This window comes from Bufo bufo, chromosome 5, assembly GCF_905171765.1.
Source record: "Bufo bufo chromosome 5, aBufBuf1.1, whole genome shotgun sequence".
NCBI classification, from domain to species: Eukaryota; Metazoa; Chordata; class Amphibia; order Anura; family Bufonidae; genus Bufo; species Bufo bufo.
Window position 1 is genome coordinate 549639852 of NC_053393.1, and position 17191 is coordinate 549657042.

General features: G+C 45.4%; 1 protein-coding gene across 1 annotated transcript in view; it reads left to right on the top strand.

Moving 5' to 3' along the window:
* Nucleotides 1-17191, top strand: part of LOC121000802 (unconventional myosin-Ig-like) — a 251040-nt gene that overhangs the window by 96303 nt on the left and 137546 nt on the right. The window contains exons 15-16 of the mRNA XM_040431450.1: nt 4930-5096; nt 5219-5426. Coding sequence (XP_040287384.1) covers nt 4930-5096; nt 5219-5426 — 375 coding nt within the window. The remainder of the gene's footprint in view (nt 1-4929; nt 5097-5218; nt 5427-17191) is intronic.

Sequence of the window (17191 nt, forward strand, 5' to 3'; positions counted from 1 at the left end):
AGGACAGGAGAATACAGTGTATTGCCCCCTGTTATCAGCCATTTCAGAGGAGAGGATGACTGTAGGACAGGAGAATACAGTCTATTGCTCCCTGTTATCAGCCATTTCAGGGGAGAGGATGACTGTGGAACAGGAGAATACAGTCTATTGCCCCCTGTTATCTGCCATTTCAGGGGAGAGGACGACTGTAGGACAGGAGAATACAATCTATTGCCCCCTGTTATCAGCCATTTCAGAGGAGAGGATGACTGTAGGACAGGAGAATACAGTCTATTGCCCCCTGTTATCAGCCTTTTCAGGGGAGAGGATGACTGTAGGACAGGAGAATACAGTGTATTGCCCCCTGTTATCAGCCATTTCAGAGGAGAGGATGACTGTAGGACAGGAGAATACAGTCTATTGCCCCCTGTTATCAGCCATTTCAGGGGAGAGGATGACTGTAGGACAGGAGAATACAGTCTATTGCCCCCTGTTATCAGCCATTTCAGGGGAGAGGATGACTGTAGGACAGGAGAATACAGTCTATTGCCCCCTGTTATCAGCCATTTCAGGGGGGAGGATGACTGTAGGACAGGAGAATACAGTCTATTGCTCTCTGTTATCAGCCATTTCAGGGGAGAGGATGACTGTAGGACAGGAGAATACAGTCTATTGCCCCCTGTTATCAGCCATTTCAGGAGAGAGGATGACTGTAGGACAGGAGAATACAGTCTATTGCCCCCTGTTATCAGCCATTTCAGGGGAGAGGATGACTGTAGGACAGGAGAATACAGTCTATTGCCCCCTGTTATCAGCCATTTCAGGGGAGAGGATGACTGTAGGACAGGAGAATACAGTCTATTGCCCCCTGTTATCAGCCATTTCAAGGGAGAGGATGACTGTAGGACAGGAGAATACAGTCTATTGCCCCCTGTTATCAGCCATTTCAGGGGAGAGGATGACTGTAGGACAGGAGAATACAGTCTATTGCCCCCTGTTATCAGCCATTCCAGGGGAGAGGATGACTGTAGGACAGGAGAATACAGTCTATTGCCCCCTGTTATCAGCCATTTCAGGGGAGAGGATGACTGTAGGACAGGAGAATACAGTCTATTGCCCCCTGTTATCAGACATTTCAGGGGAGAGGATGACTGTAGGACAGGAGAATACAGTCTATTGCTCCCTGTTATCAGCCATTTCAGGAGAGAGGATGACTGTAGGACAGGAGAATACAATCTATTGCTCCCTGTTATCAGCCATTTCAGGGGGGAGGATGACTGTAGGACAGGAGAATACAGTCTATTGCTCCCTGTTATCAGCCATTTCAGGGGAGAGGATGACTGTAGGACAGGAGAATACAGTCTATTGCCCCCTGTTATCAGACATTTCAGGGGAGAGGATGACTGTAGGACAGGAGAATACAGTCTATTGCTCCCTGTTATCAGCCATTTCAGGGGAGAGGACGACTGTAGGACAGGAGAATACAGTCTATTGCCCCCTGTTATCAGCCATTTCAGGGGAGAGGATAACTGTAGGACAGGAGAATACAATCTATTGCCCCCTGTTATCAGACATTTCAGGGGAGAGGATGACTGTAGGACAGGAGAATACAGTCTATTGCCCCCTGTTATCAGCCATGTCAGGGGAGAGGATGACTGTAGGACAGGAGAATACAGTCTATTGCCCCCTGTTATCAGCCATTTCAGGGGAGAGGATGACTGTAGGACAGGAGAATACAGTCTATTGCCCGCTGTTATCAGCCATTTCAGGGGAGAGGATGACTGTAGGACAGGAGAATACAGTCTATTGCCCGCTGTTATCAGCCATTTCAGGGGAGAGGACGACTGTAGGACAGGAGAATACAGTCTATTGCCCCCTGTTATCAGCCATTTCAGGGGAGAGGACGACTGTAGGACAGGAGAATACAATGTGTGGATCTCCAGGATGAAACCTCTATGCTGCTCCCCCACATATCATGTAATATGGGATGGTAGCTTTAAACCATATACTGGGAAGTAGTTTTTCTATTTATTTTCGCTGTTTATTACGACTCCATATAACAAGGAAACATGTTAGAAATGCTGAATAATGAAGGTTTATCACTTATGTCAGGATGGCGCAGAGCGAACGCTTCACATCTCGTTACTACAGAGGTGAGGACACAAATAACAGCCGCACAAATCTACAGAAACCCGAAATCTAATTAAACTATACATCTATTACTGCCGACAACCTGCCTGTATATCATGTCTGAGAGGTTGTTGCAGGTCTTGCTCCTCACAGCAGGGTTATTTATTCCGGGGCTCGGCTTTTATTCTTGCTCCTCAGCCTCTCATCAGACCAGGCAGAGACATTTTAGCACTGAATGATCATTGGGCAAATTTTAATTTACTGACAACAGGATGGGATTGCCCCGAGGGTTGTCAGTCTCATCCTTGCCCCATTTTCCAGCCCTTCCTGGCAGCAGACACTTGGCCTCGCAGGTTGTCAGCTCCCTGACACTTGCAGAGGTGACTTAGTGAAGTTCATTGAATATTCTGCAGTTGACATGTCTCGTTGTCGGCTTGTCCTTCCCGCCCGGCGCTGCGCGAGGTGACAGAACACACTCCACGAGCCTTGAAGTGTGAGAATTTTGCAGAATTAGTCCATCTGCCAATCTGGCGTTAAATAATTCAGCAGAATTTTCTTTTCCCTGTGCTAAGGAGTTCATTATACCGTCACGCTCCTATCAGTCAGACCTCCGGAGTCTCGGATGAGGGGAGCAGAGACCTGTGTGAGGGGGTCCTCCAGTCCACACTGTATATACAGCAGATGGTCACATCACAAGTTTTCCTCATTGACATACCTGTGCGTGTATCCATGGTTACAAACAAAACGACCGGAATTATCACTATGTCCGTATTACCTGGGCTGTCATTATTAGAAATCAATTAGATAAGTCATAATAACAGCAAAAAATCTGAATCACAAAGTCATAGCGTTACATGATATAATTCTGCCTGCAGCCACCACTAGAGGGAGCTCACTACATACAGATTATACAGCCACCACTAGAGGGAGCTCACTACATACAGATTATACAGCCACCACTAGAGGGAGTTCACTACATACAGATTATACAGCCACCACTAGAGGGAGCTTACTACATACAGATTATACAGCCATCACTAGAGGGAGCTCACTACATGCATAATATACAGCCATCACTAGAGGGAGCTCACTACATACAGATTATACAGCCATCACTAGAGGGAGCTCAGTGCATACAGATTATACAGCCACCACTAGAGGGAGCTCACTACATACAGATTATACAGCCACCACTAGAGGGAGCTCACTACATACAGATTATACAACCACCACTAGAGGGAGCTCACTACATACAGATCATACAATTACCACTAGAGGGAGCTCACTGCATACAGATTATACAGCCACCACTAGATGGAGCTCCCTACACACAGATTATACAGCCATCACTAGAGGGAGCTTACTACATACAGATTATACAGCTATCACTAGAGGGAGCTCACTACATGCATAATATACAGCCATCACTAGAGGGAGCTCACTACATACAGATTATACTGCCATCACTAGAGGGAGCTCAGTGCATACAGATTATACAGCCACCACTAGAGGGAGCTCACTACATACAGATTATACAGCCACCACTAGAGGGAGCTCACTACATACAGATTATACAACCACCACTAGAGGGAGCTCACTACATACAGATCATACAATTACCACTAGAGGGAGCTCACTGCATACAGATTATACAGCCACCACTAGATGGAGCTCCCTACACACAGATTATACAGCCATCACTAGAGGGAGCTCAGTGCATACAGATTATACAGCCACCACTAGAGGGAGCTCACTACATACAGATTATACAGCCACCACTAGATGGAGCTCCCTACACACAGATTATACAGCCACCACTAGATGGAGCTCACTACATACAGATTATACAGCCACCACTAGAGGGAGCTCACTACATACAGATCATACAACCACCACTAGAGGGAGCTCACTGCATACAGATTATACAGCCACCACTAGAGGGAGCTCACTACATACAGATTATACAGCCACCACTAGAGGGAGTTCACTACATACAGATTATACAGCCACCACTAGAGGGAGCTCACTACATACAGATTATACAGCCACCACTAGAGGGAGCTCCCTACACACAGATTATACAGCCACCACTAGAGGGAGCTCACTACATACAGATTATACAGCCACCACTAGATGGAGCTCCCTACACACAGATTATACAGCCACCACTAGAGGGAGCTCACTACATACAGATTATACAACCACCACTAGAGGGAGCTCACTACATACAGATCATACAATTACCACTAGAGGGAGCTCACTGCATACAGATTATACAGCCACCACTAGATGGAGCTCTCTACACACAGATTATACAGCCATCACTAGAGGGAGCTCAGTGCATACAGATTATAGAGCCACCACTAGAGGGAGCTCACTACATACAGATCATACAACCACCACTAGAGGGAGCTCACTGCATACAGATTATACAGCCACCACTGGATGGAGCTCCCTACACAGATTATACAGCCACCACTAGAGGGAGCTCACTACATACAGATTATACAGCCACCACTAGAGGGAGCTCACTACATACAGATCATACAACCACCACTAGAGGGAGCTCACTACCTACAGATCATACAGCCACCACTAGAGGGAGCTCACTACATACAGATTATACAGCCACCACTAGAGGGAGCTCCCTACACACAGATTATACACCTCCAGATCGAGTTGTCTTTCTACTGGACCATCGGGGCCCTTTATTGTTTCAACTAGACTCCAGCGGATGCATTGTGCTATGGAGACCAATCTTACTCTTTGTGGGATTTGAGGGTTCAGTGACTTCTGGACATTAAACTCTTTACATTGCAGGAGCCGTATTATGTACGCTGTGTGAAGCCCAATGATCAGAAGTCCCCCGTCGTGTTTGATGAGCGCCGATGTCTCCACCAGGTGGAATATTTGGGGCTTCTGGAGAACGTCCGTGTCCGGCGGGCTGGATTTGCCTATAGACAACCCTATGAAAGATTTCTACAAAGGTAGGATGATAGCTCCACCATTAGCAATCCAGTATGAAGCCCTGCGGGGACACAGCAGGCCAAAAGTTATAGACAATGGTGCCCATCTTTGTTTTGTAATTATGGCTATATATATGCTCCAGATACAAGATGACCTGTGAATACACCTGGCCCAATCACCTGATGGACTCTGACATGGAGGCGACCCGGGCGCTAATCGATCAGCACGACTTCCGGGACGACGTAGCTTATGGATACACAAAGGTCTTCATCCGCACCCCGCAGACCCTGTTCAGCCTGGAGCAGGAGCGGGCGCAGCTTATCCCCATCATCGTGCTGCTGATCCAGAAGGTGGGCTGCTCCCTATTAGACATGTTCCTGGGCCCCTCCATACGGCCAGTGTATAGAATGATAATTGTGCACAGTATGACGCTATGTGAGCACTAGATACAGACTGGCTCTACAGCCGCACGGTGTGGCCGCATATTATCTCTGTGTGGATACAGATTCATTATCTTTCATCTGGGCTGTCTATGGCACTATTTGGGAACTCTACGGTGCTGTCTGGTGCTCTTTTGCACTAATTGGGCACTATATGGGCCCTCTATGATACTAGCTGGGTACTCTATGGCAGTGTTTCCCAACCAGTGTGCCTCCAGCTGTTGCAAAACTACAACTCCCAGCATGCCCGGACAGCCTTTGGCTGTGCGGGCATGCTCGGAGTTGTAGTTTTGCAACAGCTGGAGGCACACTGGTTGGGAAAAACTGCTCTATGGTACTATTTGGGCACTCATTCGTGTTAGCTGGGCACTCTTTTACTCTATGGCATTACTTGGGCACTCTGTTGTACTGTTTGGGAACTCTGTGGCACTCTATTGCTCTGTGGTACCATTTTGTTACTCTATAGCACTAGCCGGGTACTGTATGGGACTACAGTATTTGGGCACTCCATGGCAGTAGCTGGGCACTCTAATACTCTGTGGCGCTATATGGGCACTCTAATACTCTGTGGCGCTATATGGGCACTCTATAGTACCGTTTGTGCTCTCTGTGGTGTTATATGGGCACTCTATAGTACCGTTTGTGCTCTCTGTGGTGTTATATGGGCACTCTATAGTACCATTTGTGCTCTCTATGGCCCTATATGGGCACTCTATAGTACCGTTTGTGCTCTCTATGGTGCTATATGGGCACTCTATATGTCGGGAGGTACTAATTCAATTAAGATTTATTAATTATGGTCATAAAAATAATTAACCATAAAAAAATAAAAAGTATAAAATTTATCATAAATTCTTAAAATCAGGACCTGGTGAATTGTAGACAAACTAATTGATACAATTCACATCTGAGTCCGACTATTTCCTCAGATAAATGAGTTATTTTTGACGTGAGATGACGTTAATGATAAAATGTAGTTCTGCATTATACAATAATACACAGGTTTATTGGTTACAAGGTTATAAACATATATAAGTAAATAAACACAATGATACATGCAAATGAATATATATAGCGTTAATATAAAGCATTACAAGCTTAACAATACATGTGAGTGGAAATAACTTGTCACATTATAACCAAGCTATTATTAGGTTAGGATATCAAAATATGAACCTAAGTTATATACATTACTTCTGTTCAGAGAAAACCTCATGATATCAGGACGGGCATGTCTAATCCTAGACATCAATATGGAAGGCTAAATACATTCTGCCCCCCCTAACCAACTACACATCACATGACTTCAGGATGGGCAAATCCATCCAAGGATATAACTTAGAGGAGATAACTGTATCCTTCCGCCTCATCCTGGACTATTTTCACACATATAACTTTGGTAAAACTATTATGACAAATAACAGGGATCTAGGATTTTGCTAGACCATATCTTAAATGGGAAGGACTTGAAACAAGTCTTTCCTGTGGGAATCCATCACTTAGCTTGGCGAAGAATATTCTCTATATATATATATATGCAATTATTTAATGCTTTGCTAAATTATCTTGATTCTTCTGCAGGTAGAATGAAGCCTCACAATATCCTAAGACTACATCTCAATATGGAGATGATCAATTCATTTAATTATTTATTTATTCGCCAATCTAGATGGTATAATTTCACCCACACTATCAAATTAGTCTTAATAAAATGAAATGTCATTTTCTGTGTCTCTTACCAAGTCCTAGTAGGAATCTCACTTCTGCTCCTAGGAAAGCTGGGTGGTCCATCATAGCGCATCATCATGGCTTTCATCTTGATAGACCTCTCTAGAGAGCTCAACCTGTTTTTCCTTCTAATCTTTTTGTGTGGTTTATGATCACAAACTTATCAGTTAGACACACCTTCCTAGTTTGGAACTTTCCAATCATTGTCGGATGGGCGTGACCATTGATAATAATGTGACATCATAACCTTACCCAGAATGCACTTTTGCTACTGTTGTAATGTCACCTACTCATACCTAGGTGGCACTGCTGTGTAAGCTATTTGCATCGTAGTATAAAGGGTTAACTTATGTAAGCCTGAATAAAATGTATTTTATACATTTGACCTTAGAAGCTTTAATTCAAAGCTATAGGGATTAATTCTGACACCTGTAGCAATTAGAGACAGACCTCTAGGCCTCTCTCTGAATGTTTCTTACACTGTTGATTTATGGACCATAATAGTTTGAATGGCCTTGTTTTCTCACAGAGATATCAGTACCTCCTGTCATACCAAAGATGTGATTAATTGTTACAAAACACACATCTTTACAGACACTCCTTTAGAGACAAAGATTCTCCTAATGAGAAATATATATAATATACTGGATGCATGTTGTCTTCATAAGATATAACAATATAAAATAAAGTAATATATATATATATAGAAGAAAAAAGGCAGCACTGCAGATTAGTGAAAAAAAGTGGATGGTTTATCCACCCATCTAGCAGCAACGTTTCAGTTCTCTCATTGGAGCCTTTGTCCAGCTAGATGGGTGAATAAACCATCCACTTTTTATCACTAATCTGCAGTGCTGCCTTTTTTCTTCTATATGCACTTGGGACCTTGGTCACAGGCCCCTATAAGGACTTGCACCCGCGTTTGATGTCTGCTGCTTTTTTATTTTCTTCTTTATACATATACAGGGAGTGCAGAATTATTAGGCAAGTTGTATTTTTGAGGATTCATTTTATTATTGAACAACAACCATGTTCTCAATGAACCCAAAAAACTCATTAATATCAAAGCTGAATATTTTTGGAAGTAGTTTTTAGTTTGTTTTTAGTTTTAGCTATTTTAGGGGGATATCTGTGTGTGCAGGTGACTATTACTGTGCATAATTATTAGGCAACTTAACAAAAAACAAATATATACCCATTTCAATTATTTATTTTTACCAGTGAAACCAATATAACATCTCCACATTCACAAATATACATTTCTGACATTCAAAAACAAAACAAAAACAAATCAGTGACCAATATAGCCACCTTTCTTTGCAAGGACACTCAAAAGCCTGCCATCCATGGATTCTGTCAGTGTTTTGATCTGTTCACCATCAACATTGCGTGCAGCAGCAACCACAGCCTCCCAGACACTGTTCAGAGAGGTGTACTGTTTTCCCTCCTTGTAAATCTCACATTTGATGATGGACCACAGGTTCTCAATGGGGTTCAGATCAGGTGAACAAGGAGGCCATGTCATTAGATTTTCTTCTTTTATACCCTTTCTTGCCAGCCACGCTGTGGAGTACTTGGACACGTGTGATGGAGCATTGTCCTGCATGAAAATCATGTTTTTCTTGAAGGATGCAGACTTCTTCCTGTGCCACTGCTTGAAGAAGGTGTCTTCCAGAAACTGGCAGTAGGACTGGGAGTTGAGCTTGACTCCATCCTCAACCCGAAAAGGCCCCACAAGCTCATCTTTGATGATACCAGCCCAAACCAGTACTCCACCTCCACCTTGCTGGCGTCTGAGTCGGACTGGAGCTCTCTGCCCTTTACCAATCCAGCCACGGGCCCATCCATCTGGCCCATCAAGACTCACTCTCATTTCATCAGTCCATAAAACCTTAGAAAAATCAGTCTTGAGATATTTCTTGGCCCAGTCTTGACGTTTCAGCTTGTGTGTCTTGTTCAGTGGTGGTCGTCTTTCAGCCTTTCTTACCTTGGCCATGTCTCTGAGTATTGCACACCTTGTGCTTTTGGGCACTCCAGTGATGTTGCAGCTCTGAAATATGGCCAAACTGGTGGCAAGTGGCATCTTGGCAGCTGCACGCTTGACTTTTCTCAGTTCATGGGCAGTTATTTTGCGCCTTGGTTTTTCCACACGCTTCTTGCGACCCTGTTGACTATTTTGAATGAAACGCTTGATTGTTCGATGATCACGCTTCAGAAGCTTTGCAATTTTAAGAGTGCTGCATCCCTCTGCAAGATATCTCACTATTTTTGACTTTTCTGAGCCTGTCAAGTCCTTCTTTTGACCCATTTTTCCAAAGGAAAGGAAGTTGCCTAATAATTATGCACACCTAATATAGGGTGTTGATGTCATTAGACCACACCCCTTCTCATTACAGAGATGCACATCACCTAATATGCTTAATTGGTAGTAGGCTTTCGGGCCGATACAGCTTGGAGTAAGACAACATGCATAAAGAGGATGATGTGGTCAAAATACTCATTTGCCTAATAATTCTGCACGCAGTGTATATATGTCCTACTGATTGTCTTATACTAAGGACTAAGGCTCATTAAGTGAATACATGAATATTATATATTTTGCTTCATTAATAAATGCCTAATTGTATAGGTAATTATCACCAGCTGCATAGAGCTTATCTTTATCTCCTGTCGTAAATGTATAAGTAGACAAGGAGGCCTCTTCTCAGACCGGTACATTAATGAGAAGAATAACACTAAAAAGCAGAAACCTTTGTGCGACCTTCGGCCTACTCAAGACATACAAAATTGTAAATATAGTCGAGCATGGCTCTTAAAGGCAATGAACATCCATCTTGACTAGAATAATTGGATATCAATGCATTTACCTATGAAAAGGCACAACATATAGTACCGTTTGTGCTCTCTATGGCGCTATATGGGCACTCTATAGTACCGTTTGTGCTCTCTATGGCGCTATATGGGCACTCTATAGTACCGTTTGTGCTCTCTATGGAGCTATATGGGCACTCTATAGTACCGTTTGTGCTCTCTATGGCGCTCTATGGGCCCTCTATAGTACCGTTTATGCTCTCTATGGCGCTATATGGGCACTCTATGGTGAGTGAGTATATGTTTAGATCTGTCGCCTGGGGGCCAGATGTGGCCCTATGTTTGATGTTCAGCCCCCTTACATACAAGTTGGGGTTAATTATAACCAGACACTGCGCAGTGTATGTTAGGTGTCTTTTAGGCGGCACCCAATACTTAACCCAGAATTAGGGTGCAGGGGTCAGAGGTCACACCTCATGTTTAACCCTTAACCTACCTGGGCGACATCTGCATGGAGTTTGTATGCTCTCGCTGTCTTCATGTGGGTTTCTTCTGGGTGCTCCCAAACTCCATCCCTGGTTACTATTGCTGCAGTATCCAAGAACCGCCACTACTTGGCGCTCTGTACCTCCATAGCTGCAGCTTGTGCCAACAGCTGATCAGCGGAGGTGCCAGGAGTCGCACCCCCATTGCAGGGCCGGTGCAAGGATTTTTGCCAACACAAGCAAAGCTACATTCTGCCCCCCCCCCCCCCCTCGCAGCTCACCTGGCCCTGGTCCCGTCTGCAGCAGCTGGCTTCTCCTCTGTGTGGTCCTGGTATCTTCTCTCTGCTTCAGACAATCGCTAGACGCACCTAGGTTTTAGAAGAGGATAATAAGAAAAAAATATTTTCCATTACACCTCAGGTCAGACCAGCAATCAGACCCCCAATGTTAATCAGACCGCCAATGCCTCAGATCAGACCTCCATGTCAGACATCAGCCCCCATGTCAGACATCATGCCCCCATGTCGGCCATCAGCCCCCCATGTCACATTTCTTCCCCTTCCATGTCACATTTCTCCCCTTCCATGTCACATTTCTTCCCCTCCATGTCACATTTCTTCCCCTCCATGTCACATTTCTCCCCTTCCGTGTCACATTTCTCCCCCTCCGTGTCACATTTCTCCCCCTCCGTGTCACATTTCTCCCCCTCCGTGTCACATTTCTCCCCCTCCATGTCACATTTCTCCCCTTCCATGTCACATTTGTCACCCCTCCGTGTCACATTTGTCACCCCTCCGTGTCACATTTGTCACCCCTCCGTGTCACATTTGTCACCCCTCCGTGTCACATTTGTCACCCCTCCGTGTCACATTTGTCACCCCTCCATGTCACATCATGATCACATCATTACCCCCTATTGTGTCACATTTCAGTTCTCCCCCATGGCACATCATCACCCCCCCTCCCCTCCGGCCAGCCCTGGCCCCATCCCCATGTCACAGACTACAGACATTGTCCCCCCTCCCATCATGTCATAGTTGTTGTTTGTGTAATAATTTTTTTTTAAACACATTTATGCCGTGCGCTCTGGCGCTAGTGCGCTCATCAGTGATCACCTACCCACCTGCTGCTACGGCAATCTGGCGGTGTGTGAGTCAGACTCACAGACACAGTCAGCTCCAGTCCCTGCTGCCGCCCACCGCCGCTGCGCCACTCGCCAGTCACACCCCCCTGGCCTGACCCCGTGACCGTGTTGCCATGCTGCCGGGCCCGTGCCGCACTGTGAGTGAGGGTCGGGGCCGCACGGCGCATGCAGGCTCGGGCCGGCAGCGCTGCGGCGCAACTCAGAAGTAAGTGATTTAAAAAATAAATAAATACATAAAAAAAAAGGTTCATTTTTCCGCCCTCCCCCAGGGTGCGCCCTAAGGCAGCCGCTTGGTCTGCCTTCTAGTAGCACTGGCCCTGCCCCACTGTATGGAGACTGCAGCTCTCTGGAAACAGAACTTATAGCTCAGTTCATCCTGAGCCTCCTGGTTCATGAATGTGTACACAGATGGAGCAATGAGCAATTACCACTACAGAACCATGCAGATTCATATGCCATGCAGGATGTGTAGAAAGCTGGGTGACAACCCCTGTTAGAATCTGTCAGGGGTAATGACCCTCTTCTTCTTGTGCAGGGGCCCCGGGTCCCTCATATGTTTCCCTCAGATCTGCTCTAAGGATACAACATGTGTCTTCTGTTACTGTCCTTGTCAGCCAAGGAATTACAGGAAACATCTCTGGTTAATAAGATGAAGGTGCAGTCACTGGGTGCCCTGCGTCTCCAAGGAAAGCATCTTAAAGGGGATGTGATGGGGGGACATCCTTGCACCCCCTCTATTACTTGGGTGGGGGCTGCTGCAATAACCAGGAAAATATGCAGCCACCTAGAGCTTCCCTCTACAATAACGACGGATGTATTCAGGGGGTCTGTATTCAGGGGGTCCGTAATCAGGGGGTCCTAATGATGGAAAAACCTCTTACATATAGAACCAGTTGACAAGATGAAGTTTGAGCTTGGAAACCTCTGACGTCCAACAGGATTACCCGATGACGAAAAGCTAATTATGGCTTACTGGGGGATGATCCTAGAGAAAGCTGCTGTACGCTCGTAAATAAGAGAACTGCATACATAGCAATTCCCTGTGCCCTACAGATAGAATACTGACTGCTGTAATAGTGTCTGTAAGAACACTTAGGCCTCTTTCACACGGGCGTTGCGGGAAAATGTGCGGGTGCGTTGCGGGAACACCCGCGATTTTTCCGCGCGAGTGCAAAACATTGTAATGCGTTTTGCACTCGCGTGAGAAAAATCACGCATGTTTGGTACCCAAACCCGAACTTCTTCACAGAAGTTCGGGCTTGGGATCGGTGTTCTGTAGATTGTATTATTTCCCCTTATAACATGGCTATAAGGGAAAATAATAGCATTCTGAATACAGAATGCATAGTAGGTGATCAATTGAGGGTTAAAAAAAAATTAAAAAATATACTCACCTTCTCCTCTTGTTTGCGTAGTTCCCGGTCTCTTCTTTACTTCTTTAATGATGAGCTGTGGGCTAAAGGACCTTTGGTGACGTCAGATCACATGCTCCAATCACATGGTACATCACCGTGGTGATGGACCATGTGATTGGAGCATGTGATCTGACGTCACCACAGGTCCTAGTCTATAGTTCATCTTTTGACAAGTAAAGAAGAGACCGGGAACTACGTGAACAAGAGGAGAAGGTGAGTTAATTTTTTTTATTTTTTTTTTTAACCCTCAATTGATCACCTACTATGCATTCTGTATTCAGAATGCAATTATTTTCCCTTATAACCATGTTATAAGGGAAAATAATACAGTAAATAGACTGTCACCAAGCAACCATGCGTGAAAATCGCACCGCATCCGCACTTGCTTGCGGATGCTTGCGATTTTCACGCAACCCCATTCACTTCTATGGGGCCTGCGTTGCATGAAAAACGCAGAATATAGAGCATGCTGCGATTTTCACGCAACGCACATGTGATGCGTGAAAATCACCGCTCATGTGAACAGCCCCATAGAAATGAATGGGTCCGGATTCAGTGCGGGTGCAATGCATTCACCTCACGCATCGCATCCGCGCGTAAAACTCGCCCGTGTGAAAGGGGCCTTACAGAAGAGAAGATGAGCATTACACTGTGTACATACATACATTAGTTATCCTGTATTATACGCCAGAGCTGCACTCACTATTCTGCTGGTGCAGTCACTCTGTACATACATTACTAATCCTGTACTGATCCTGAGTTACATCCTGTATTATACTCCAGAGCTGCACTCACTATTCTGCTGGTGCAGTCACTGTGCACATACATTACTAATCCTGTACTGATCCTGAGTTACATCCTGTATTATACTCCAGAGCTGCACTCGCTATTCTGCTGGTGCAGTCACTCTGTACATACATTACTAATCCTGTACTGATCCTGAGTTACATCCTGTATTATACTCCAGAGCTGCACTCACTATTCTGCTGGTGCAGTCACTGTGCACATACATTACATTACTTATCCTATACTGATCCTGAGTTACATCCTGTATTAAACCCCAGAGCTGCACTCACTATTCTGCTGGTGCAGTCACTGTGTACATACATTACTTATCCTGTACTGATCCTGAGTTACATCCTGTATTATACTCCAGAGCTGCACTCACTATTCTGCTGGTGCAGTCACTGTGTACATACATTACTTATCCTGTACTGATCCTGAGTTACATCCTGTATTATACTCCAGAGCTGCACTCACTATTCTGCTGGTGCAGTCACTGTGTACATACATTACTTATCCTGTACTGATCCTGAGTTACGTCCTGTATTATACGCCAGAGCTGCACTCACTATTCTGCTGGTGCAGTCACTGTGTACATACATTACTTATCCTGTACTGATCCTGAGTTACATCTTGTATTATACTCCAGAGCTGCACTCACTATTCTGCTGGTGCAGTCACTGTGTACATACATTACTTATCCTGTACTGATCCTGAGTTACATCCTGTATTATACTCCGGAGCTGCACTCACTATTCTGCTGGTGCAGTCACTGTGTACATACATTACTTATCCTGTAGTGATCCTGAGTTACATCTTGTATTATACTCCAGAGCTGCACTCACTATTCTGCTGGTGCAGTCACTGTGTACTTACATTACTTATCCTGTACTGATCCTGAGTTACATCCTGTATTATACTCCGGAGCTGCACTCACTATTCTGCTGGTGCAGTCACTGTGTACATACATTACTTATCCTGTAGTGATCCTGAGTTACATCTTGTATTATACTCCAGAGCTGCACTCACTATTCTGCTGGTGCAGTCACTGTGTACTTACATTACTTATCCTGTACTGATCCTGAGTTACATCCTGTATTATACTCCGGAGCTGCACTCACTATTCTGCTGGTGCAGTCACTGTGTACATACATTACTTATCCTGTAGTGATCCTGAGTTACATCTTGTATTATACTCCAGAGCTGCACTCACTATTCTGCTGGTGCAGTCACTGTGTACTTACATTACTTATCCTGTACTGATCCTGAGTTACATCCTGTATTATACTCCAGAGCTGCACTCACTATTCTGCTGGTGCAGTCACTGTGTACATACATTACTTATCCTGTTCTGATCCTGAGTTACATCCTGTATTATACTCCAGAGCTGCACTCACTATTCTGCAGGCTTAAAGGGCTTCTGTCACCCCACTAAACCCTTTTTTTTTTTTTGCTTACTTATAATCCCCACACTGCGATTTATGCCTGCATAATCAAATTAATCATTTTGGTCCTGTAGATTTTGTTTAAAACATGCTTTTAAAATATGCAAATTACCTTGCTACCAGCAAGTAGGGCGGTTACTTGCTGGTAGCAGCCGCATCCTCCGATCCTAAAGACGCCCCCTCCGCATTGTGATTGACAGGGCCAGGGAACGGAATCGTTCTCTGCTGGCCCTGCCTGTTAGCATTCAAAATCTGGCGCCTGCGCCGCGGCCGTACCTGTCTTCAATCGGCGCAGGCGCACTGCTTGGCCGCTCCATCCTCAATGTGCCTGCGCCGATGACGTCACATCTACACCCGGCGCATGTGCATTGAGGATGGAGCGGCCGAGCAGTGCGCCTGCGCCGATTGAAGACAGGTACGGCCGCGGCGCAGGCGCCAGATTTGAATGCTAACAGGCAGGGCCAGCAGAGAACGATTCCGTTCCCTGGCCCTGTCAATCACAATGCGGAGGGGGCGTCTTTAGGATCGGAGGATGCGGCTGCTACCAGCAAGTAACCGCCCTACTTGCTGGTAGCAAGGTAATTTGCATATTTTAAAAGCATGTTTTAAACAAAATCTACAGGACCAAAATGATTAATTTGATTATGCAGGCATAAATCGCAGTGTGGGGATTATAAGTAAGCAAAAAAAAAAAAAAGGGTTTAGTGGGGTGACAGAAGCCCTTTAAGACCTGAAATCTGCTGGTATTCTCTGCTTGTTCAGTGGCTGCTGTGTTGGTTTGTATTCATGTTGACATCAGTCTCTATTCTCCTTCAGATGACTGTATATACAGTACCTGCCCCTCTTATAGGTCCTCAGCTTGCTGACTGTTTCCAGTAACAATCGTCACTGTCTGTAGCTAAGTCTAGAGGTGAAAGGGAGATCCGGTTCTTCTTCTTCTGGTCTGACTCCTCACAGTATTCCTGCATACACAGCACAAATTTTCTTAACCTGCAATTACCTAAGGGAATTGCCCTCATCAGCAGACGTTTTCCACTTGCTGACTGATCCGGCAGGGAATCTGCAGAGCATTGCTTTGTTTGTCCTTATGTATTTTTAATTCCCCCCCCTCCCCCGGGGTTTATGGGCCAATTTCTCCATGCTTTGTGACACTATGAGCTGCAGCGCCCCCTGCGACCTGGTTATGCATTCAACTGTAAGCTCTGCGGGTGAAATTTGATGCCTCGTAGGAAAAAAGACATTTTGATTGCTGGTTAATTGGAATCCGCAGAGCATCGCGTCCATGATTCCTGCAGGGACAGACACAATGAAAGCAAATAAATTGGGTTTTTAGATTTTGTTCTTCGAGCTGTCACCACTGATAAATCCGAGTCGGCGCGTCCCCAAAATTTTCCCTCAGGGGTGAATCATCTCCGAGAAGCGGTAAAGGTGTAAGGGTGGGGGCAGCGGGGGAGGGGAGGCGTCGTTCAGTGTATGTCAGGTTTAATCAAAGCCGGGGAGTCGGGAGCAGCCGCTCCGTCAGGAACCATTACTCACAGGGCTGGCACACGGCGGGCTGGGCGCACATATATGTAGCATTGTGGTGGTATAGGGGTCATGTGATGCAGATCCCGCAGAGGGCGGGAGGGGGATTCTTGTATTCACAGACTATGACATGGTGCTAAAGGGACTCTGACCCCATATTTGCTCATTGCAGTCATTTGTACAATTGTGCTCACTTCCACGCATCCATTTATTCCCCTCTACCAGGGAAATCGGAAGGAATAATGGTCGGCCGACAGCTATTAAAGGTGTATGGTCCCTTTAAGAGGTACCTCCGGTGTTACTGCTACTCTAATAAGGATGCCATCACTATGGGTGCCAG